The 26,198-nt window shown below is 40.1% G+C and overlaps 1 protein-coding gene across 1 annotated transcript in view; it reads left to right on the top strand.

The window, feature by feature from the left end:
* The window catches only part of ttc29 (tetratricopeptide repeat domain 29), a 490,243-nt gene that overhangs the window by 100,327 nt on the left and 363,718 nt on the right, over positions 1-26,198 (top strand). The window contains exon 6 of the mRNA XM_043699397.1: positions 17,600-17,812. Within this exon, the coding sequence (XP_043555332.1) occupies positions 17,600-17,812 (213 nt within the window). The remainder of the gene's footprint in view (positions 1-17,599; positions 17,813-26,198) is intronic.

Raw genomic sequence — 26,198 nt, 5'->3', positions numbered from 1 at the left:
AGTAGTAAGGAAAATACTAAAATCTATGAAAAAGTATGTGATTATTGCATATTTAGAGGCTGATTAGTCTGTACTTCACAGTTAACATGGATTTATAAAGAGGAAATATGTTTGACAAACTTAAGAGATTTTTGAGGATGTTGCAAGCAGAGTTGATGAAGGGGAACCACAATATGTGGTGTATCTGGGTTTTCAGAAGGCTTTTGATAGAGTTCCCCACAGGAGATTAATAAACAAAAAAATTAAACAGTATGCAATCAGGGCTTATATTATTACTATGAATTGATGATTGGTTACTAGGTATATAGCTGGTAATAGGAATAAATGGGTGATTCCATGGTTGGCAGGCAATAACCACTGGAATACCACAAAAATTGTTGCTTCAACCCCAGCTGTTCAGTCTATATCTTTTTGAAGGTGAAGCTAATTGTAATATTTCTAAGTATGCAAATGATACAAAATTTGGTGGGAATGAGAGTTGTAGGTAAGATAAAAAGAAGCTTGAAGAGGATCTACAGAGGCTGAGTGAGTGAGTGGGCAAGAGCATAGCAGTTGGAACATAATGTAGATAAATGCAAGGTTATTGATAAAAGGAACAAAGATGCAGAGTTTTTTTTTAAATTACGAGAGATTGGAAAGTGTTGATGTTCAAGGGGAAGTACTTGTCCTTTTTCCGTAAGTCACCGAAAGCTAGCACACAGGTGCAGCAAGCAATTCAGAAGGCAGTGGCATGTGACCCCCTATTGCAAGAATATTTGAATATACAAGCAAGGACATCTTGATTCAATGGATGCAGGTTTGCTTACTGAGCTGAAAGGTTCATTTCCAGACGTTTTATTACCCTACTAGGTAACATCTTCAGTGGGCCTCAAACGAAGCAATGCTGAAAATTCCTGCTTTCAATTGATATGTTTGGGTTTCTTTGGGTTGGCGATGTCATTTCCTTTGGTGATGTTATTTCCTGTGGTGAAGTCACTTCCTGTTCCTTTTCTCATGGGGTGGTAGATGGGGTCTAACTCGATGTGTTTGTTGATAGAGTTCCGGTTGGAATACCATGCTTCTAGGAATTCTTGCGTGTGTCTTTGTTTGGCTTGTCCTAGGATGGATGTGTTGTCCCAATGGAAGTGGTATCCTTCCTCATCTGTATGTGAGGATACTAGTGAGAGAGGGTCATGTCTTTTTGTGGCTAGTTGGTGTTCCTGTATCCTGCTGGCTGGTTTTCAGGACAAGCCAAACAAAGACACACACGAGAATTCCTAGAAGCATGGCATCCCAACTGGAACTCTATCAACAAACACATTGAGTTAGATCCCATCTACCACCCCTGAGAAAAGGATCAGAAAGTGACTTCACCACAGGAAATGACATCACCAACCCAAAGAAACACAAATCTATAAATAGAAAGCAGGAATTTTCAGCAATGTTTTGTCTGAGGCCCACTGAAGATGTTACCTAGTAGGGTAACAAAACGTCTGGAAATGATCCTTCCAGCTCAACGAGCATTCCTACATCCAAAACCTCAACCTGAGCTACAAATCTTCTCAAAACTTGCTAAGTCTTGATTCAATGTATAGAAGCTAGTCAGACCACATTTGAAATATTATATGCAGTATGGTCCTCTTGCCCAAGAAATGAGATATACTTGCCATAGAGAGAATGCAGCAACGGTTCACCTGACTGATTCATGAGATGCTGGAATGTTTGATGAACTGAGCTTGAGCAAACTGGGCTTGGAATCTCTGTAATTTGGGACAGTGAGAAACTTGGGATTTCTTAAAGGGATCGATGGAGTAGATGCAGAAAGAATGTTTCATGTGGCTGTGGTGTCTAGAAACAGGAAGACTGAGATACTAAGAAACATTTTCACTGAGGATAGTGAATCATTGGAACTCTGTACCTGAGAGGGCTACAGAAGCTCAATCACTAAGTCATTTCAAGAGAGAAATTGAAGATTTAGTTATTACTGACATCAGGATTATACAGTAATACAGTGTTGCAGTTAATGATTTATATATGGTCCATGCTCTAAAAAGTTGGAATCAGCTCAAGGAGTGGATTGGCCGACCCCTGTGTTTGTGTCTTAAAAATGGTACATTTTCTTCTCGCAAGGAAATTAGTGAATCAGATAGGTTTTCATGGCAACCAACCATACCTCCATAGTCATCATTACTGAAACAAGTTTTCTGTTCCACATTTTATTAATTGACTTTAAATTCCACCAATTGCCACAGTGGAATTTGTACCAGCGCTTATAGTGCATTAGCCTCTGCCTCTGATTTATCTGTCCTGTAATGTTACCATTTCATCACTATCTTCCCATGTTTGATTAATGTGTAATTTACTAAACGCAATCCCACTACCACCAGTACATTGTGGTTGGATTGTGTCCAGTTACTAAACAGACAGAAACACTTTTCCAAGATTTATTCTTCAACATCTCTCAAACTTGTCAACTTTGCTATTTAAGAAGCCATGGGCAGCAGGTGCATAAAATGCCATTATCTTCAATTTCCCTTCCAAGACATGCACCATCCTGACTTGGGCAGTATTGACATTCCTTCATTGTCACTGGTTTAAAATACTGAAAGGCCTACAGAGCAATATGGTTGAAAGACCTTCCTTCGCAGCTTGGTTCCTAACCCAAATTATAACTTGCACAAAAAAAAGAGCAGAAACATGTATCAAGCACTTAATGTGAATGTTAAATTAACAATTCCATTGTTTGGACCATTGTGTGCAAGGATCCGACAGGTGCCAGTCAGTTTTCATGAATGGATTCTCGATGTCACCAGCAAGGCCAGCATTTATTATTCATTGCTGATTTCTGATTGCTGATGCCCAAGTCCCCTGTCTTTTCTGCATAAGCCTTAAAATTTATATTTTGAAAGCTATGATTGAATTGTTCTCAATGCTTCACCAACAGGAACAGTTTCTCTGTATCCACTCTGTATAGATCTGTAAAGATTTGGAACACACTTGTCAAATTTCATGCAAGAATAACCCCAGTTTCTCCAATCAATTTATATAGCAGAAGTTCCTGATTCCTAGAGTCATTGGCCTTAATTTTTTTCTGTATTCTTTCTAATGTTTTCACATCCTTCCTGAAGGGTGGAGTCCAGAACTGGACCAGCTAGTGTCTTATCCAGACCTGTCATAACTTCTCTGCTTTTTAAAAAAAAATCACACAACACCAGATTATAGTCCAACAGGTTTATTTGGAAGCACTAGCTTTCTGAGCGCTGCTCCTTCATAGGTGGTTGTGGAGAACAAAATTGTAAGACACAAAAATTATAGCAAAAGTTTACAGTGTTATGTAACTGAAATTATATATTAAAAAAGACCTGGATTGTTTGTTAAGTCAATATATAATTTCAGTTACATGACACTGTAAACTTTTGCTATAAATTCTGTGTCTTACAATCTTATTCTCCACAACCTCCTGATGAAGGAGCCGCGCCCCAAAAGCTAGTGCTTCCAAATAAACCTGTTGGTCTATAACCTGGTGTTGCGTGACGTTTAACTTCGTACACCCCAGTCCAACACCGGCATCTCCAAATCATTCCCTGCTTTTCTACTCTATGCCCTTATTTGTAGATTCCACGATTTTGTATGCCCTATTATCTACACTGTAAAATGTCCTGCTGTCTATATTTGAATCATTTTCTTACCTCACAGTTATTGTGAACATATCATCATAAATTTAGATTCCCTAGGTGACCACCAAAAACAGTCTCTCAATATTTATCTTATAACCATAATAATTGTGAAGATATCAGTTCACATCCCAAACTTTGCAACTTTAAAGTATAACCTGAGAAATGCAAGACTGCCTTAATAATACCTCATAGCTGCCTAGTCATCCTAAGGCACACCATTTCTGTTGTCATCATAATGATCGTATTTAACTAATTTCTTTTACAAATTCTGAATTACTTCCTTGTTTTTTGTTTTGTGTGTTCCTGGAGAGAGAATAAATAATTTCTCATTGTTCTTTATGTGCTTTATCTACTTAGATTGTTCTTCAATACATCTGAAAACCAAACTTTAAAATCTTACTATTTAAAGTGTACCTCTTGCAATTGTTTTTAACTTGCAAAGAGTATAAATTGTCATGTTTCTATATCAAACTTCATCAGCCATTTTACTGCCTGTCCTATTCATCTATTTTTGATATTTTGCTGCCATTTATAATTTTCCATATCTCAATCTTAATTTGGTGCCATTAGCAAACATCAGTATTGATTTTTTCATTTCTAAGTCCCAATTATTTATGAAAATTAAAAATTTCAGTATCCTAAACTCAAGACTCTTATGAAATATCATTCCCCATCTGTTTCAATCCCTGTGATTATTTATCTTCAGGCTAAATAAATTAGATGGAGTCCACAATGACTAATTATATGTAATCTGTGAATGGAACAGCTTTTGAATTGAGCATTTTTAAGTTTTGATCTGTATCCATATGTTCCATTCATTTTTGATTTATAGAAAAACAGTGCTGGTCTGGTCTGGTTGTGGGAATTCTAGATTTGTCTTTATTCCAGTTAAACCTTTATGTGCCCATGTTTTTAATTGACCATTGGGTGCACTCCTAGATTTAGTCTTCATCCTTTACTTTTCTCTAGCACAATTTATCTGTTCTGATTGTGAGAAAATCTGGACTATTCCTTCACTTGCTGTATTGTTTCTTAATAAATGTCTCAATTTAAAATAAAACTTTAATCTCTTTACTTTACTGCTGACGAAATCATTAATACCGGAACTCCTCAGACTCTGTGCCAGTTTTTGTCACTTGTAAATTATTACCTGATAGAAGCCTGTTCAGGGTCTCTTTCGCCAGCTGAATATTTGAGCAGAATTTTCAAGAGATGGGAGGCAAGGAGACCTGAAATCAAGAGTGAATCTTTTTCAACTGTCTACACAATCCATTTCTGCCTCCACAGAATTTATAAAGATGATGGCAGAACTGCTTACCCAATTGGCTGTGCTAGATAGCCCATTTAACCCCTGGAGTGTTTAATTATTCTTCTGATGCTGTTTGGAGTTTTCATCCACTGAGGGAGCAGATAGTTGTGAAGTGTGATGAAGTCCTGGCGATAGGCTGACTGGAACATACCAAGCTAATGACGACAGTTGTGATAGTGGGCATTGCTTTGAGGGAATTTTCCCTCAATTCAATCCTTAATTCAATGTGGCTCCTAAAGATGGCCTCCTCCAAAATTCTGAGAGAATCCTCAACCAGTACTTCCAGATTCTTGGCATGCATTTCTTTCTCTATTCAGATTTGGAATGAAAAGTTTGCTTTTGACCTCAGTAGTTGCTTTATTTCTTTTTGTTGAAGACCGTAGATTATATACGTACTGTTTTCTAAAAAGAAAGAAATTGGATTTGGCATGGAGCAAGTACATACTTAAGTGACAGTAAAAATGTACATTTTCCATCATTCAATTAGTATTGTTAGCAATCTGTTCATAATGATTTTGAACAGGCTTAAGCAGTCAGTATTCTTATTCAAGATATTTACACCTTTGCAAATGATCCAGGACTATCTCCAAAATTCCTTCATAGTTTATAATTTCTGATGACCATGATCCTTTAAACCTATTTTTTGAATATTCAGTCTCTGTAGAAATCACCTCAAGGCAGTCCCAAAGGCAGTCATTAAAGACATGTTTCACAATATTTAATTATATTTTATAGAAATACTCAATGTGATACATGATTTTGGAAGTTCTGAAAGATATTTCATAAATTTCAGTATATTGCATAAAGCAATGTTCAAAAAACCAATGGAAATTGATCTTTATTTCGTAGGTAATATAAAAACTCCTTTGACTAAGTACATGGTTATAATGAGACTGAAAGTTAGGAATGTAATGAAGAGCCTTGTCTTAAAGTATTCATATATTCAGAATAATTCTCTTTGAGCTTTTGGACAGAAGCAAAGCCTAGTTCTTTGTGGATAACCAAAAAAAATGTATAACATAACCCTGCGGCCAAAGATTCTCTTTAACATTATAAACATGATATTTTAATTTCAAATATTATACAATACTTATGATGAACATTTGTTCTGAAACATTTTTATTTTTGTATATATGTAGTATTTTATTGTGCTGTAGATTCTTAATATTATGAATAATAATATGAATGTAGTTTGTTTTTAAAAATATTTTATTGAAAAAATGGCAATTGAAATTGTTCAGTAATTTCTTCTCTTACCTTTCAATTGACAAAATCTTCCAGCTAAAGGAAAAACAATAATTAGCTATTCCCAGTGTTACTAAAGTCCACAGCCAAGCAAGGCAGGTCAGCCAGTGCATCCCCCAGTTTCTGACATTTCAAATTACCTGAATAATACCTGCAGCAATCTCCAGATCTAATTAACATCCCCTGCAATTATGGCTGGGTCTAAATGTACAACCTGTCTGAAAGAGCTGGAAATCGCTTAGATTTTCTTTTTCTCCAGACAAACTAGCATTTTTGCTTGGCTTCTTATGCAAAATTGTAGTGTCTTCTGGTATTTTTGTCATAGTGTACTAAGTTCTTTTTTCCATCAAGTAATCAATGCACTGCTGAATGAGTTCATTTTAATGCACTCAATCATGCCTCTAATGTTCATAGCTTACGGGTGTAGGCATCAGTAATGCACAAATGTTATATGGCTTCAGTTTGGGTCATTTCATAAAATATTCATGGAATCAAAAATGTGCATCAAAATAGCGACTGGGTGAATTACATTTATGTGGCTGCTGTTGTGGCAGTAGAACATTGCCCATGTCAATGTCAATAACTTGAAGATATTTTTAACAATTTGAAATTAAACTGCACATAACCTTTATTTTGCATGTTGTTAAGGTATTTAATATTTCAATATAAAGAGTTATTTTAGTATCAAGAGAAAAAAGGCAGAATTAATGACTGCATTATTTTAACTCCAATTAAATAAACCTTTTAAATGAAGATTCTCACTGCCGTTGAATCATATTGATGATCTTTCTGGTGCATTTTTGATGATATATTTTTTATCCTTTTCACATCTGAATTCAGACTTTCCACAGTCAATGTTTATTTGTTTCACATCGTGTCTCGGCACAGTCAGTCTTTTACCATTACTGTGCATTATAATTTTACAAGAAGTGCACCTGCTGTGTATCAGGATCAGATAATTTCTTTCAAGCCTGCAGTGTACAAGCTTAAATATGCTGGTTGAGATTTTTCATATAAGCAGGAAATCCCTGCCAATTTATTTTTAGCTGTGCCGAATAAATTTTGTCTCCCCACAGTTTTTATGCCAAAAGTCAATATACCTAGAAAATATCATTAGCGTACTATTATTGGTGAGATAATTTAAATGTTCAAGCATAGTGTGGCATAAATAATATGCTAATTAATGAACAGTAAAAGTAAAACAATCATGTTTATGAAAAATAACTCCTATTCCTATAGTGCTTTTCATAACCAGGTGTCTCAATGCTTTTTAAAGCTAATGAAGTACTTTGCAGTGTAGTCAGTGTTGTAATGCCGGAAATTAGATTTGATACAAATAACATAGCCATCATAAATAAATTTGGATAGTTCAAATTAAAGTATTTATTTTGTTAAATAATATTTCAGTCTTTATTCTTTTTAATGTTTGATGAAATCAAGATTTTCTTTTTCTTCTAATTGAGCATATAGAATATCAAAGGCTTGAGTTGTAATATGCTTTGCATAAACTGATGTGAGGTGGCTTCTTTACACCTCAGGGTTTTAGTACAGTTCATAATCTTCTGAGTTATACTACCACTTTTGCATTAATATGCACCATAAAACCTTCACATGTTCATTGGCATTGTAACTGCAACCTTAACACCTTTTTCACATTGTGTATTAAATGATGAATTATAAACAGTGTTTATAGTAAAGTTTAGGATAATGATTGCCACCAGCCAGGCGAAAACCAGAAGCAATATTTTGACTCTGGTATTTTCTTTTGTTGCAAAGTAGAAATTTTGAGTAAGACAGACTTGAATCTCCTATGATGTGTGAAAGAAAGACATTTATCTTAGGCTGCTAATTTAGTAGTATGTGTATGTATTGATTTTTATTAGTTTAGTTGGAAACCATGGGACCTTACATGTGTTTGCAAAACATCTTAATCCAAATTCTACTTTAATGGGAGCTGCAGGAGAAGGAAGCATTGATTTAAAATATTTGTCCATGCTGTCTGTCTAGAAAAATATTGAGAAATGGAAAGAATAGTTTTCAACAAGGTAACCATGTTTCTTTACACACTTTGAAAAGGAAAATATTATTTGACATTACCTAAACCTTGTACTGAAATTTATCAGTAGTCATATCTTTCAGCTGCATCATAATATCAGATTTTTAAAAACTTTCTCCTGCTGATGAAATCTAGAACATTAGTTTCTTACTGTGTAAATAAATTAAACATATTGAACATCTAAAGCTTGAGTTGTAATGTACTCTGCACAAACTGGAATGAGCTGGCCTCCTGACACATTGAGGTTTTAATACAGTTGGTTGCCTTCTGAGTTTCATGTCGTGTATTAACTACAGAACTACTGCATAAATTGTGTGATATTTTCTGAATGAACAAAGAAAAACAAGAAGGGTGATGTTTCTGAATCAAATTGAGTAATTGTAAATTATTTCATAATTGTTTTAAACAATTATTACTATTTGAACAGTATCTTCATTTGGACAGTCCTAAAGTCATATTTTATAAGGACTTTATTCTAGGTGTCCATAAAATAATGGCAAAGGAATGTAAACAGTTCAGAAAAAATATTTTAAATGTGTGATATTTCAAAACAGACTAACAGTCAAGATCCCATTATACAATCAAAGATCATATTTTCAATGCCAGATTGTCAAAGTTTGCGGCTGAATCAAACCGAACTGGCTTAATCTTCAACTTTTATACCAGGAATAAGGAGCTAATTCCAACACAATGTCAAAATATAAGATCTGTACACATGCAAAACCAAATAAAAATTATAGCCACTCAGTCATTTTGAGAGTCACTGGTAAAATTTCAACAAATTTAAAACAGTTAAGTGAAGTTCTATATTCAAAAGTGATGAGGAATAACTCCATCAGTCTCATCTTAGTAATTAGAGACAGAGAATAATTTCCAAATAATTTTGCATTACTGTCATATCCTTAAAAAATATTTCTGCTTCTGGTCATAATGGTTTCCTTGGTCACCTTGTTCTCATAGCCACTTCATTAGTCATCAATGGGAGTCCAGGCAAATTATGTACAAATTATGGGACAAAACACTTTGGAGCTTTTAAAAATCAATTTGGATTACATACATCAGCAACAGATTAGGAACAACCAATGAAGGAAGATGTTATGTATGTAGGTAAGGGTAGTGCTACCCCTCTACGAGAGTGGGTCAGGGCATCCAGAACAGGACCTTTGGGTCAGTCTAGCTCTGACTGTGTAGCTATAAGGATGTACAATAAATTGTTCCCAATTCAAGTTCTATAGGTCTACCTCGTGATCTTTTTAAGTTGTAAATTGACCTAAACTTAATAGAACGTAAAGTGCTTAGCTTACTCAACTGATTCTTGCATATCTTGCCTTTAATTTTTTTTTTAGCATACATTTTAAAGAATGTCAGAACACAGACAAATAGCTCAAGTAGCCAAACAAGACAGCAAGAGTTAACTCATGTAACTTTTAAAACACCCAAGTATGCAGCATAAGCCATATTTGAGGCAGGCACTCAAGTTCAGAGGAAGAACACAATAATTTTCCTACAATTAAAAACCGAAAATGGTGGAAATATGCAGTACTTTTGGCAGCATCTGTATAAATAGAAATAGACTGAATGGGTGGAATTTAATGAAGGCCACTAGAGCAGGGACGATGACTGGTGGATGAAACTAGAACAATAGCCTCAAAATTAGGGGGAGCAGATTTAGGACTGAATTGTGGAGGAACTTCTTCCCTCAAAGGGTTGTGAATCTGTGGAATTCCCTGCCCAGTGGTAGTTGAGGTTTCCTCATTGAATGTTTTTAAAGCTAAGATAGATAATTTTTGAACAGTAAAGGAATTAAGGGTTATGGTGAGTGAATGGGTGGGTAAGTGGAGCTAAAGCCATGAAAAGATCAGCCAAGATCCTATTGACTGGCAGAGCAGGCTCAAAGGGCCAAATGTCCTACTCCTGCTCCTGGTTCTTCTGTTCTAAATCCCATTAGACCAGCCTGCAGCCTTCATCAACAGGAACAGCCTCTCAAACATTCAAATGGTGAAACACTGCCAGAAACATAGCCTGCTATTAGGAAATCTCCTACTGAAGCCAGGAAACATAATAAAGTCTGTTACAGATTGAGACAACAAAATTGAACAAACAATAGGCTTGCTTAAGTTGCGATTCTATTGCCTGGACCATTTGACAACAGCTCTGCAACATGACACAGCTAGTGTTTCCAGGTTTATTGGTATCAACTGCATCCACACAACAGAAGGGTGAGATCTTGCACCCAGTGGTGATAAAGGGCACTTAGACAAACCAAACAAGCAATAATGTGGAAGATGATTTCCTGGAATGCTGTATCCAATAGTTTTTTTTTAAGACTAATCTGTGAGGAACCTATCAAAGAGTACACTATTCTAGAGTAGGTATTGTGAAATTAAAAAAATAACAATCTTGGTCTTCTCCCTTGGGGAGGAGTGACTATAGTATGACAGAATTCTTCATTAAGGTGGAGAGTGAAGTAGTCACATCTGAAACTAGATTTATAATCTAATTTATAAACAATCTAACATGGTATGAGATGTGATTTGGAAAGGATGGATTAGGGAATTTTACTAAAAAGGATTGATAGTGTGTTTAAAGACCATGCGCATGAATTGCAACAATTATTCATTCCTGGCTGGTGCAAAAATAAAAGAAAAGACATGAATGGTGGCTCAACCATAGCTTGCATAATAAATTAGTGATAGCATTCGATCCAAAATGGAGACAAATAAAATAGCCAAACAAAGCAGTAAGCCTGAGGATTGAGAGCATTTTAAATTCAGCAAAACAGGACAAAACGAGGAAGAAATAGAGTATGAGAGTAAAACTGCATAAACACTGACTAAAAGTTTCTATAAACATGAGAAAAGAAAAAGATTAGTGAAGATAAATGTAGTTTCCTTACAGTCAGAAACAAAGGAAATGAAAATAGGCAACAAAGAAATGGCAAAAGAATTGAACACAAAACTCTGTCTTCACATAAGAGGCACAAATAACCTCTTAGAAATGCTAGGAATCCATGGATCTAGTGAAAGACTATATTTGAAAGAAATCAGTACAGTAAGAAAATAGTCTTCTCGAAATTAGTGAAGTTAAAGCACAACAAATCACCAGGGCCTGATAATTGATCTGCATCCTAAAGTCCTAAAGAAGTGGCCCTGGAAATATTGGATGCACTATATTCCAAAATTCTATCGATTCTGGAGCAATTCATACAGATTGAAGGGTAGCAAATGTAACTGTGCTATTTAAAATGGAAGGCAGAGAAAGAAGCAAAGAATCACAGTTAGCCTAACGTCAGTAATAGGAAAAATGTTACCGTCTGTTTTAAAATACATAATAACAGACCACTTGAGAAGCATTAAAAGGCACAAAGCCAGGGTGAGTTTATGAAAAGCAAATCATGCTTAACAGGTCTACTGGAGTTGTTATAGTATGTAGATAATAGAATAGATAAAGGAGAACCAGTGGATCTGGTATATTTGGATTTTGAGTGGACTTTTGATAAGCTCCTACATAAAGCGTTCATGTTAAAAAACATAGCACACAGGATAGGGGATAATATATTCACATGGATTGATAATTGTTTGATAGATTGGAAGCAGAGTAAGAATAAATGGTTGTTTTTCTGGGTAGCAACATGAATAGTGGACTACATTTGGAGTCAGTACTTAATCTCCAGTTACTCGCAGTATACATAAATGGCCTGCGTAAAGGAACCAAATGCAATACTTACAAGTCTGCTGTCAAAGTAAAATTGGTTGGAATTGTGAGTTGTGAGGAGAATGCAAGGAGGCTTCAAGTGATTTAGACGAGCGAGTGGGTAAACAAATGTCAGATGCAGTACAACATGGCTAAACATGAAATTATACACTTAAGTGTGAAACACAGAAAGGAAGAGTATTATTTAAATGGTGATATATTGAGAACTGTGGATATACAAAGCAATCTGGCTTCCCTGTATAGACAGACTGGTGCAGCAAACAGTTATGAAGGCAAATGATCTTTATTCCAAGAGGATTTGAGTTCAGAAGTAGGGATGTATACTGGAGTTATGAAGCCATACCTGGAATATTCCATGCTGTTTTAGTCTCCTTAGCTAAGAAAGGAAATACTTGCCATAGAGAGAATGCAGCAAAGCTTCACTAGGCTAATAGCAGGGATGGTAGGACTGTCCTTCGAGGAGATATTAGTTTGATTGTGCCTGTATTTACTAGACCTTAGAAGGATGAGAAGGGATCAGATTAAAATGTGTAAAAGTCTCACCTCTGGATATTAGGGATGCAAGGAAGATGCTTTCCCTCGTTGGGAAGTATAGAGCCAGAGCTCACACTCTCAGATTATGGGCTAGGCAATTTAGAACTGGTGAGGAAAGTTGTCCTCACTCAAAGCCCAGTAAATTGTGGAATTCTGTACTACTGACGGCTGTGGAAGCCAAGTCATTGAATTTATTCACAAAAGGAATTTGGTTTTAAAGGCATCAAGGCAGAATTAAAGGCTTAAAAAAGCAGCATTTGTGATTCTGTAAATTTTGGATAAATGCAAATGTAGTTCCTGTACACAAAGCAGCCTGGCGACAGCATTACAATGTAAGTTGTTGATGAGCTTCAAAGTGCAGCATTGAAGTGCTGAATTACATTTTAAGTGAGTTTAATATATGCCATAATCATGTAGTGAGACTGGTGCTTTATCATTGCCAGCCTGTGTAGTCCAAAGTTGCATGCAGCCTTTGCCCTGAAATGCTGGGGAATGCTGGCCAATATGGTGGTACAGAGAAAGTACCATTGCCTATGTCCTTTAGGGAATGAGAAATCTTACCCAGGGTTTTTGAGAAGTGTTTGATTACTGTTCAATACAACAAGAGAGACTAAGACCATTTTAATTCAGGAATCAAGTTCTTTTAAAAATGTTTTCATGGTGTGTGGGCATTGCTAGTCAGCATTTAGACTAGATTAAGATTCCCTACAGTATGGAAACAAGCCCTTAGGCCCAACAAGTCCATACTGACCCTCCGAAGAGTATCCTACCCAGACCCATCCCCCTATTTTTACCACTGACCAATGCACCTAACACTGTGGGCAATTTATCAATGACCTGCACATCTTTGAATTGTGGGAGGAAACCAGAGCACCCGGAGGAAACCCGCACAGACACGGGGAGAACGTGCAAATTCCACACAGTCACCCGAGGCAGGAGTCGAACACAGTCCCTAACCAGTAAGCCACCTTGCTGCCCCATATTGTGCATATCAAGAGATTATATGAAGCAAACATTTGTTCACAGCTGGAATTCTTACGAACATAACACAAAATTAATTTTCTTACCTAATGAGTAACACAATGCCAAATCGCTAGATTGGCAGTTTTTTTAAACTAAAAAAAACAAAGAAGCAAGCCACAATGAAAATACAGATTAAGAGAAAATGGCGGCAGCTTTTTCCCACCCCAGTCCCTGTCAAGCAAAGTTAGATTTTGTTTCACACGCAATGGTTGAAGTATAAAATAGCTACGGATTTATCCAGTAAGCCAGCACAGTTACAAGTCACTATACTTTTATCAGTGTGGAGAGAGAGTGTTTCAAAGTGTTTACCAAAATAAATCTCTTGGAAGATCAGAAAATACTCTCAGCAAAACATTTAAACGCTTTGAAGGAATACTTTGAACCCCAAGTGTACATCATGTATGGATAGCACATGCTCAATATTAGGGACAAAGGTTAAAAACAGCCCACTGACCATTGATCAATATGTAACTTTATTAACTCAGCTCACAGAAACCTGTGAATTTGTGCAACTAAAGGATGAGCTAATGAAAGATAACGACATCTGAGAAGCAACTATACGATAGAGACGATTTTTCCAAAGATATTTGTCAATAACTTGGACAAATCAAGCATGAGTCCAGAGATTGAAAGTACGGTGCTGGAAAAGTACAGCCAGATTCCTGATAAAGGGCTTATGCCTGAGATATCGATTCGCCTGCTCCTCGGATGCTGTCTGATCAGCTGTGCTTTTCCAGCACCACACTCTTGACTCTGATCTCCAGCATCTGCAGTCCTCACTTTTTCCTCCGTGAGTACAGAGATGCTGGAAAAGGGTTCGAATGATCCAAACTGCACCTTAGCATGTTGGCGATATCAAATCGAAAAGAGAAAAATGTTTTGTAACTCCTGCCATGGAAACTGCAGAATGAGAGCATCAAAAGTCTGAATTGCCAGATCGATTGGTGCTTCCTGCAACATTATGAGTTTCACGGATCTTCACAGTTACACCAGATGGTGATCCTAAAGTGCAGCCCTCAAAGTAAATTTGTTACTCTGTGATAGATTGATGCTCAGCTAAAGGGGATAGGTTAAATTCAGAGTCCAATGCTAAGGCAAGACTGAATATTTGGAAATCCAAATATTAGGGATGAAGTTAAATCCCCTCATCCCAATAGAAGCCAGAGGAAAGCATGCATTAGTAACCATAGTTATGCCAGAGGAAAAAAAAACATGTTTTGAAGGCACAAATAGATAAATAAACAGCACAAAACAGAAAGGGTCTAACTGAAGGAATACTATAGAGCTTGATTAAAAAGTACACCTTCTTTTGCCCTTGAGAAGGTGGTGGTGAACTGCCTTCTTGAATCACTGCAGTCCACATACTGTCATTAGTCAGGAGTACCAGGATTTTGATGCAGTGACACTGAAGAAACAGCAAATATATTTTCAAGTCAACATGGTGAGTTGCTTAAAGGATATTTGCAGATGGTCATGTTTTCTTGTACGTGCTGCCCTTGTCCTTTTAGATTTAATGGTTGTGGGCTGGAAGGTGCTATCTACGAAGCCTTGGCGAATTTCTGCAGGGTACCTTGTAGTTGTTAGGTACTGCTGCTCCTGAGCATTAGTGATGAAGGGAGTGGATGTTTGTGAACATGGTGCCAATCAAGTGGGCTGCTTTGTCCTGGATGGTATCAAGCTTCTTGAGTGTTTTTTATAGATTAGATTACTTACAGTGTGAAAACAGGCCCAATAAGTCCACACCGACTCTCCGAAGTGCAACCCACCCAGACCCATTCCCCTATATTTACCCCTTCACCTAACACTACGGGCAATTTAGCATAGCCAACTCACATAACCTGCACATTTTTGGACTGTGGGAGGAAACCGGATCATCCGGAGGAAACCCACGCAGACACAGGGAGAATGTGCAAACTCCACACGGACAGTTGCCTGAGGCGGGAATTGAACCCGGGTCTCTGGCGCTGTGAGGCAGCTGTGCTACCGTGCCGCCCATTTATTGGAGCTAAATTCATCCAAGGAAGCTGGGAATATTCCATCAAATTGCTGACTTGTGCCTTGAAGGTAGTGAACAGCCTTTGAAGAGTAAGGAGGTTAGTTACTCACTGTGGGATTCCTAGCCTCTGACCTGCTGTTGTAGCCACTGTATTTATATGTTTAGGCCAGTTCAGTTTCTCATCAATGATAACCTCCAGAATGTTTATAGTGCGGGATGTAATGATGGTGACATCACTGAATACCAAGGAGCAGTGGTTAGATTCTCTGTCATTGGAAATGGTCATTGCCTGGATTTATATGACATGAATGTTAACTGGCATATTTTAGCCCAAGCCTGGATAATGTTCAATTTTGCTGCATTTGAAAATGAGCTGCTTCAGTATCTCAGGAGTCATGAATGGTGCTGAATGATGCTGAACATTGTGCAGTCATCAATGAATATCTTTATGATAAAGGGAAGGTCCAGCTGATGAAGCCCCTGAAGATAGTTCGGCCTAGTCTTGTTGCTATCACATAGAAACTTAGTGAGATTACACCAGGAATATTGTATATAAATTTTATCCCCTTAAGGAAGTAAACAAAATATTATGATTGCTGGAAATCTGAAATAAAAACAAACTGCTGAAAAAAGCCAACAAGTCAAGTAACATCTGTGAAGAGAGAAAGGGAGCTAATATTTTAAGACCAGTAGAATTTCTTCAGCACTAGAAGGATATACTTGCCATAGAGACAGCCCAATAAAAGTTAATTAAACTGATGCTAAGATAGAGTGAATATCTTTTGAGGGGATTAGGCCTGAACGTTGTAACATTTAAAAGAGTAAGAAGTGATCTTACTAAATGATACAAAATTCTTATTGGGTTTGACAGGATAGATTCAGGAATAATATTTGGCCTGACAGGACTGTCTAGAACTAGGAGATACAGTTTCAGTGGCAGAGGTAGGGAATTTAGGACTAAGATGAAACTTTCTTCACCCAGAAGTTAAAGAATCTTTGGAGTTCGCTATCCAGAAAGGCTGTGGAGCTTCAGCATTGAGTATATTCAATAGACATGAAAACATTTCTAGACGTTAGAAATATTGTGATATTGGGAAAAATGGCAATGTAAAAGATCACTTGTAATTGAGGCAAATGGAACAAAATACTGAAAGGGCCAAAGGGCCTACTCCTGATTTAATTTTATGGCAGAGAGTCACACAACATGCAGATAGGCTCTTCGGCCCAAATCATCCATGCTGACCAGGTTCCCTAAACTGAATGAGTCCCATTTGCCTGTGTTTGGTCCGTAATTTCACTAAATTTTAAATGTTGTGATTATGCCTGCCTCTACGGTTTCCTCTGGTAGTTTATTCCATTTATACACCACTGTCTGTGTGAAAAAAATTGCCCCTCAGGTCCCTTTTAAAGCTTTCCCCTCTCACCTTAAATCTATGCCCCTAATCATTTTTTAAACTTCTATAAGGTCACCCCTCAGCCTCCTGCATTCAGGTATTTTTGTGAAAATAAACAATTTGTGCATTTATTCAATACTGAATATATTTAGGGAGTTGATTTATTTTAAAGTTAGTAAGTAAACTCGGCAAAGATTAGTTGGCTCAGAATTGACATTCAAATACAAAATGCTTTATTTGTCTGTATATTTATCTTCCATTAAGTACACTTTGTTTCATATATTCATGACAAAGTTATCAATGTATATAAGATGTACAATTTACAAATGAGGCCATGTGAAGTCGCTAGTTAATTTCACTACATTAAGCGCCTCGGGTGAGTAAGGGAGACTGCTCTTCCTGAACTTTATGTTTAGTATGACATGATGGAATAACACAAGCTTTGGTAAACTTTGAAGAAAAATGTAAACTGTTTGGAATTCAGAAGTTTCTTTGCAATGTTAAGGTAAATTATTCAAGTCATTGTGTGAGCTTTTGAGGAAAACTGCTATCTTGTTTCGAAAACTGTGTTTTCTGATTTGTATTTTACTGACCTAAATTACGCATACATCTCTGAAAACTAAAATGAGTCACTGGATTGTCTTAATATTTGTGAATATTTGGATTTTACAGGTCAGCTGGATAAAGCTGCTGAACATTATGAGATATTCCATCAACTCACTGTGGGAAAGCCATGGCATGATGAAAATGGCTGCTGTCACTTTGCACAGGCCTGTGCGAATCTCTGGAGGATTTACACATTGCTAGCGGATGAACAGCTTGAAAATGAACAATATAAAGAGGCAAACAAAAGTCTGAGAAAAGCTTATGACATAGCAAAAGAAGGTGGGTGCAAATAAGATTATCAGTTCCTGTCTTTTTTTTGTAATGCCGCTCTTGGAATAAGATGAAATTCAACTTGGGATAAAATAGGTTTTAAGGATGAATGGAAATAATTTTATATCTGTGTATGTAATGCAAGATACTGAGTTATTTCATTCTTGAAAGCATTACAACAGTGAGAAGAGATGGATTGTTTCCTTCTCAGGTACCACTGGCCACAACAAAGTTTGAATTTAAAAGGAAGATAATATTCCCAGCTATATATTAGACTGTATATAGCTCAGAATCAGAAACAAGTAGACCAAGTTCCTTAAATTAACAAACTCAAAATAGTTTATTGTAAAAATATCTTACTGAAGCAAAGATTATTTAATATTTTAAAAATGCATGCATGCACACACTCTTCCAACTCTGGGGTAAAATAATGCTGCAAAGTTTTAACCCAAAGGGCCTAGTAAAAGTTAAGTTCTGGAAAACAAAACTTGTTCAGTTTGTCCAAATGCTGAACTGCAATCAAATTCATTTTCCACGCAAGTTATTAGCACTGAGGTTTCTTCCTGGATCAGCTAGGCCTAGTTGAATTCTCTTTTTCTGGAGACAAAGGTATACAGTTCAGAGTTCTTACGTCCTGCAAATTAAGTGATAAATTAATATTGTAGAAAGCATATCTTCATGACATTAGTCAGAGTGAACTTTGTCATGTTTTAAGTTTTCCAAATGTACATTTTTTTTCTAAAACAATAAAAATTATTTTCTTGACATTCAAAGCTTAAAGCCATTAAAGTAAAGTTGGCATATTATTCAGAAACTGTTCGGCCTCCTGTAGCATCAACTGACAGGCAGGCAAGAGCATAACCCGTCATATTGGATAAGGGCATACGATATGTCCTTTAACTGTGCTTGAAGTAGACACTAGGATATTTGTAATTAAAAATCACTGATATCCCTGCTTTAGGTCAGGAAGACTGCAAAACCCTTATCAAAAAGTAAGATGCCATTCCTCAAAACTTGGGCCTGAGCAGAATAGTGTCTCATCCCTTGGAGATTCCACTTCTGTATTGCCTTGTAAATTATTGAGTGTATGAAGAACCTCTTAACTGGTGGTGAAGAGTGTGAAACAAAGTGATGGTGCTGTGTCTTCATCATCACTGTCTTCTTGCTATTCCTGTACTGTCTGATCAGGCAGCACTTCTTAGGTATCTGAAATGAGAAAGGCACAATTTTACCTTGCTGTGTGGGGAGAGTGAGAAAGGTAGAAGTATATGCTTCCTAAATGCTCTTTGTAAATCAGAAGAAAATGGGGTGGCAGGGAAGTGGGATATGAAAAGTAGTATTAAGTATGAAGATACCATCATCTTTGATAGTTTGAGTAGCTGAACTGACTATGGTCTTACCAACAATAGCTAGGATCTTTCACTGCCGTAATATATGTAACTGTCTGTCTATGCCAGTTAATGGAGTAATTGTAACAAGATCATCCAGGTGGGCCACCATTAATCTGATCCATTCAGGGAGCCCTGGCTGAAAGATAAAAATAGGAGTGTCAAACGTCCTGTTTACTCTGAGGGAGCTGGATCAATGTCAAGGACCCTCCATGTGTAAATAAAGAGTGGCTTGGTGATGGGATACCAACCTCTGAAGAATTATTTCAGTGGCAACAGGTGAAAAGCATGCTCCTAAGAAATTCACTCACAGCAGTCATCTTTTATTTGAGGTAAGCATTTCTAGCATCATGTCATTATTAGATAAGATTGACTTGTTTGAACCTGCCATCGAAGACTGGTCCCAGATTGTGTAAAGAATACTTCTTTTTTCCAGAGAAGTTATACTGGGGCAGATGAAAAGCAATGTTTAATTCTCCTGATAGCTTGTGGACCCACAGGTTTTTCAATTGTTAGGAGCCTAAGTTTCTCTGAGGCAGCCAATATGGAAACTTTTCAAGAGTTTGACGGATTCAGTTAAAGAATATTACAAACGCAAGCTGCCTCTACTTCTGAGATGCTACCGGTTTTACTCAGCAATTCAAGAACCAGAGGAATCCATATTTGTATTTTTGACTAGATTAAGATGACTGGCAGAGGCATGTGATTTTAGTTTAACCATTAATGAGATGCTGAGTCATAGGTTGGTATATGGGATTAATGATGTAATCGTGTAAAAGTGCCAGCTAGCTGACGCCCAACTGGACTTCCAACGGACACTAAAACTGGCTTTGTCATTGGAAACTGCAACAGGGCGACCATATGAGTTGCATGGTATTTAATGGAAGTGGACACCTTTGCCAGTGCAACTGAGCTTTGGGAACATCATTTGAGTGAAGGCAATTGCATAGCCTCAATCAGGGCATATCCTAAACACAGGGACTGTAAGTCAGCCTGCAGCCAAACTCCTAAACAAAGCCAATCCTCATCAAATGTTTTCTTCAGGATCCAGTCCAGCAAGCCATTGTGGTTTCTGCTGGTATGCGGACTCGAGACAACAATAGAATCCCACTAGGTTTAAGTTGAGTAAAAGAACTTGTAGGCATGTATCCAGGAGAGTGTACATTCTGGAAAGTCCACCTACATCTGGTTTGGAACAATTAAATTGCTCAGTAACATCCAAATCAGAACCATTTAACATAAACATCTGGTTAACTGGTCACCCAGTTCTGATGGAGATCATTACCGGTGTGGCCGTTTCAGTGATTGCACAACCAGTCTTTAACAACATTCACAATGGACTCCACCCATTAAGTTTGCATAAGACTTCAGCTAGACTGAGAAGCTATACAAGAGAACCTTTAGAAATTAAGGGTACAATTTCGGTTGCAGTCTTTTAAGAAGCTGCTGATTGTAGCAAAAGGCTCAGAGCCAAGCCTGATGGGGCAAACATGTCTGAGAAAGATTCAGCTAGATTGGCTTCACATTTTTTGATTACAGAATGGCTGCCTGAGTGTAGTCACAATTAAATACCTGGAAATTTTTCAGGAAGATCTAGAGACAATCAAAGGAGCCAGGGCCACCTTGTATATTGACTAGGAAGCAATTTCATGATTCTGCAAGGTCCACCGAATGATATTTGCCTTACAGACGAGCAGAGGCAGAACTCGGGGCTAGAAAATGAAGGAATCGCCAAACCAGTTCAGTTTGCAGAATGGGCAACACTGGTGTTACCAATTGTGAAGCCCGACAGGTCGGTTCGCCTGTGTGAAAAATTTCAATAAGTGATAAACTGTTTTTTGCAGCTGGATAAATACCTAATCCCTCCCATAGAGGATTTACATGCAAAGCTGGCAAGGTGGGCTGCCCTTCACGAAGCTGGACATGAGTTATGCATACTTGCAATTGCGGTTATGTGAGGATTGCCAGAAATATGCAACAATTTATATCCATAAGGGTTTGTACAAATATACAAGACTGCCATTTGGGATATTGTCAGCCTGTGCAATTTTTCAGCAGACAATGGAGAATATTTTGCAAGGTATACCCCAGATCACCATTTATCTGGATGACATGCCAGTAACAGGAGAGATCAACAAGGAACTTGAACATAGTCCTTAGGTGTTTCTCTCAGCTGGGCTTACATCTTAGAAGGAAAAAATGTGTGTTCCAGACACCCCACATGACCGACTTGGGGTACAGAGTTGACAAGACTTGGTTGCACCCATTGTAAGATAAAGTGAGGGCAATCAAAGGTGCCCTAGCTCCCACGACTGTACCGGAGCTTAGGTCTTTCCTTGGGCTCGTGAATTAGTAGGGAAAGTTCATGCCCCCATCTTGGCACCTTTGCATCAATTCTCAAAAAAGGGTCAGCCTTGGAAATGGTTGTATAGGCAAGCCATAGCTTTAAGTAAAGTGTAGGAACAACTATCATCTTCTAAGGTATTGGCTCACTATTATCCCAAGTGAGATATGGCATCGAGGTAGTATTATATCCGACGTGGCCCAATAGAGAGGGATATCCAATAGCATCTGCACCCAGGACTTTGCTTAACGCATCGCATTACCCAGATAGAGGAGGAAGGTTTGGCAGTCACATTTGGAGTCAGGAAATTCCACTAATACCATGCTAGGACAGGTCAACTTTAAGAAGACAAGACAGTACCCCCCATTGCTTCAGGTCAAATTCAGCAGTGGGCTCCAATAATAAGTGCATATAATTACAAGTTGGAACACCATCTGGGTGGCCAAGTAGCAATGTGGATGCCCGTAGCCACCTCTCAGTGGCAGATACACCACTAGAAGAGTCCGTAATTGTTTTAAACTTTCTGAACAAACTTCCAGTCACAGCTGACAATGTGATTTGGATGCAGAAGGATCTGTTCATGGCAAAATTGAAATAGTTAGTAGTGATGGGGATACCAAAGGATTGCCTCAAACTGAATTTTTGGACCCAGAGGATCCAGATCACAGTAGAGTAAAGTATTTTTTTATGGGAGCAAGAGTGATTGATCTGAGAAAAAGTCACTGCCAGATACTAGCTGAACTCTACCAAGGTCATCCAGTAGTTTCTGAAAAGAAGACATTATGTCTGGTGGTCAGGATTGGATGCAATGCCCAGATTGCTAACAAGGACAAAACTTACCTCCAGCTTCTATCCTACATTCACGGGAATGGCCAGGTAAACCTTGGACTTAGTTACACTTTGACCATGCAGGTCATTTCATGGCCTCAATGTTTTTTGTCATTGTGGATGCCCATTCAAAGTGTCTGAATAAGCACAGAGTTTATTTGTCTGGGATGATGATAGAAAAACTGCATACATCTTTTGCAATATACAGACTCCTGGAAGTGTTGGTCACGGATAATGGGCCATTGCTTACCAGCAGGAAATTTGAGTATTTCCTAAAGTCAAAAGTTCCATACCAACCATCATCCAATCATCTGGCAGAAACAACAGTCCAACTTTGAAGGCAGATTTAAACAAAACAGCCTACTGATTCACTAGATACCAAACTATTCCAGATTGCTTTTGATTATAGGGCCACCCCTCCTGCAACTACTGGGATAGTTGCAGCAGAGTTGCTAATGGAAAGAAGACTCCATACCAGGTTAAATCTGACCCTCCTGGACCTGATGGAGTGAGATGAAACAGCATCAAGAATGTCAATGACGGACAAAAGACTCCACCAAGCGAGAGAGACAGTTTACTTCAGGGAACAAAGTTTGCTGTAGGAACCACTGGTTTGGCCTGCATGGGTAAGGGGCATAGCTGATGTGAAGTCAGGTCCAGTGACATATAAAGTTTGAGTAGGTGTTATTGACCCGAACAAGCACATGGACCATATGAAAAGTACAACCTCGCAAGCATTGCGAAGCAAAATTGCATTGCTCTTCGACAGCCTTTCTGACAGTTTCAGAAACCATGGGTTCTCCCTTTCCGTTAAGTATTGAAGATATCTCAGAATCTGAGATGGACACAGTGGATGTCGCCTTGAAGAAGAGGATGCTTTATTCTGAGACGCTCCGAGAGCAAGAAACAATTTATTGTGCATTTCTTGCTTCTTGTATCAGAGACAGACTTTAAAGGAACCTAACTCAATGCTAAAACCTCCCCGGACGCAGCTATATATATAAAAAAAAGAACTGGCTATGTCCTCAGACTCAGAGGTGGAGGGATATAGTGATCATAATGAGGTCAGCCAGATGGAACTCATAAAATATGAGTTCCCTGATTGGGGCTGTTAATCTGGTCCAATCAGAGAGCCCTGGCTGACAGAGAAGAACCAGTGTCGGCGCCCTCGACTGGCTCTTGAGGGGCAACTCCCCGGGGCTGGACGGGCTGACTGTGGAGTTCTTCAGGGCGTTCTGGGACGTCCTGGGGAGCAACTATGCACAGGTCCCGGGGGATTGTCTAAATGCCGCAGAGCTGCCCCTTTCTTGGTGCAGGGCGGTCATCGTCCTGCTGCCAAAGAAGGGGGACCTTCGTTCTTTGAAGAACTGCCGTCCGGTCTCCCTCAGCACGGACTACAAAATCTTCGCCAGGGTCTTCTCGCCTGGCCTCCGTGCTGGCCCACATGATTCACCCGGACCAGTCCTACACAGTCCCGGGCAGGAGGATACACCACAACGTCCACCTGGTCCGGGACCTGACCCATTTCTGTCGACGGGCTGGTCTGCCGAGCGCCTTCCTGTCTCTCGACCAGGAGAAGGCGTTCGACAGGGTCGATCACGAGTACCTGCTCGGGACTCTGCGGGCATTCGGGTTCGGGACGCGCAGTTCGTCGCCCGGATCCGACTTTTGCACGCCGCCGCAGAGTGTCTGTTTAAAGTTAATGGGTCCCTGACAGCGCCCCTTCGCTTCGGGAGAGGAGTACGTCAAGGCTGCCCCCTGTCCGGTCAGCTGTATTCCCTGTACGTGGAACCTTTCCTGCGCCTCTTGCGGAGGAGGTTGTCGGGGCTGGTTCTGCACGGCGCAGGCACGGGGGGGGTTCTTTCGGCCTACGCCGACGACGTGCTCCTCACCGACCCGGCTGACCTGGGGAGGATGCGCGAGTGCCAGGCCGTGTACTCGGCAGCGTCTTCCGCCAGGATCAACTGGGCCAAATGTTCCGGACTACTGGTCGGTCCGTGGTGGGTGGACTCTCTGTTGGAGGAGTTACAGGGGTTCAGCTGGAGTACCATCCATCTCCTCTACCTGGGGGTCTACCTCAGCCCGGCTGAGGAGTCCTGGCTGGCCCACCGCCAGGAGCTGGAGGCCAAATTCTCGGCTCACCTAGGCCGCTGGACAGGACTGCTCTGAGTGCTATTTTACAGGAGTCGAGTGCTGGTCATAAACCAGCTGGTGGCCGCCATGCTGTGGTTCCGACTGGTCACTTTGGTCCCTACTCCTGGCTTTGTAGCTGACATCCAGAGAACGTTGGTCGACTTCTTCTGGGACAAAAAGATGCACTGGGTGGCCGCGCAGGTTCTGAGTCTCCCTATTGAGAAGGGCGGTAAGTCGCGGGTGTGCGTCCGCACCTAGGTCGCGACCTTCCGCCTTCAGACCTTGCAGCGATACCTTTACGTCGAGTCTCCTCCTAGGTGGTGCACCCTGGCGACGTATTTTTTCCACCAGGTGCGTAACCTCAACTACGACACGCAGCTCCTGTTCGTCGACCGTGACGGTTTGGAGGTCGCCCTCAAGACGCTGCCTGTCTTTTACCAGGACCTGACCACTGTCTGGAACATGGTCAAATCGCGTCGCGCCTACCCTCTGGCAGAAGTAGCGGCTGTCGTCAGGGAGCCGTTGCTCAGGAATCCGCACCTCCGTACTCGCAGGTTCGAGTGGCTGTCGGAGGGGAGGGCCGTGGCGGCGAGGTTGACCAGGGTCGGGGACGTACTGGGTGCCGGGGGCCTGGGCTGGACACAGCGAGCAGTACGGTACGCGGTCACCGCCATCCGACGCCTTAAAACGGCAGTGCTCGGACCTGACGGAGTGCACCAGTTGGAGGACACTCAGGTGTGCGGTGGGATCCCGTCCGCGCTCACCCCAGTCTGGATGGAATTTCACATTTGCCCCAAGGTCCCGTACTTCCCGCGGGAGCCTGTGCCCCACAACCTGAGCCACCTCCAGAATTTTAATTTTGTCCCTTTTAAGTACATAAAAAGGCGGGTCCTATATCGACTGCTGCTGCACACCGTCCACCTCTTCTCCCTCATCCACCGTCTGGACACGCCTTGGCGTGCCCATTTGCCACCGGGCGGTGGGGATCCCCAGTGGGGGGGCTCTGTACGCGGGAGTCCTCCCCCTTTCTCTTGGGGATCTGGGGTGGAGGGCGCTGCACGCAGCGGTCCCCTGCAACCGCAGATTGCGGTGGTTCACGGACTCCCAGCCCAACTGCTTGTTCTGTGGCGCTGTGGAATCCGTGGACCATGTGTATATTGGGTGTGGGCGTTTGCACTCCCTTTTTGATTTTCTCAAAAACCTCCTCCTCTGCTTTTGGTTGCATGTCAGTCCCACGCTCCTGATCTTCGGGCACCCGGTACGGAGGAGGGAGGGCAGGTCTGAAGACCTCCTCGTGGGTCTGCTCCTGGGCCTGGCCAAACTGGCCATCAACAGGTCCAGGCAGCGGGCCGGGGAGGGGGTCGTTAAGGCCGACTGCCTGCCCCTCTTCCGCGGTTACGCTAGAGCCCGGGTGTCCTTGGAGAAGGAGCACGCGGCGTCGACCAACACCCTGGAGTTGTTCAGGGAGAGATGGGCGCCGCAGGGAGTGGAGTGCATCATTTCTCCCTCCAATTCTATTTTGATTTAGTCCCGTCCCTCCCCTCCCCTTCACTGTTTTGATCACACAGCACTGTCCCTTGATGTGAAGGGCAGTGCTTGTCACTGGCCACCCGGGTGTTTTCCTATCTTCCTGGTGGTGGAAATTGAATAAAGATTCGTGCACCTTGTGTCTAAAAAAAAGGGGAGTGTTTCACTGTGTCTC

Source organism: Chiloscyllium plagiosum, chromosome 1 (genome assembly GCF_004010195.1).
Source record: "Chiloscyllium plagiosum isolate BGI_BamShark_2017 chromosome 1, ASM401019v2, whole genome shotgun sequence".
Taxonomy (NCBI): Eukaryota; Metazoa; Chordata; class Chondrichthyes; order Orectolobiformes; family Hemiscylliidae; genus Chiloscyllium; species Chiloscyllium plagiosum.
This window is presented reverse-complemented; position numbering and strand designations above follow the sequence as displayed.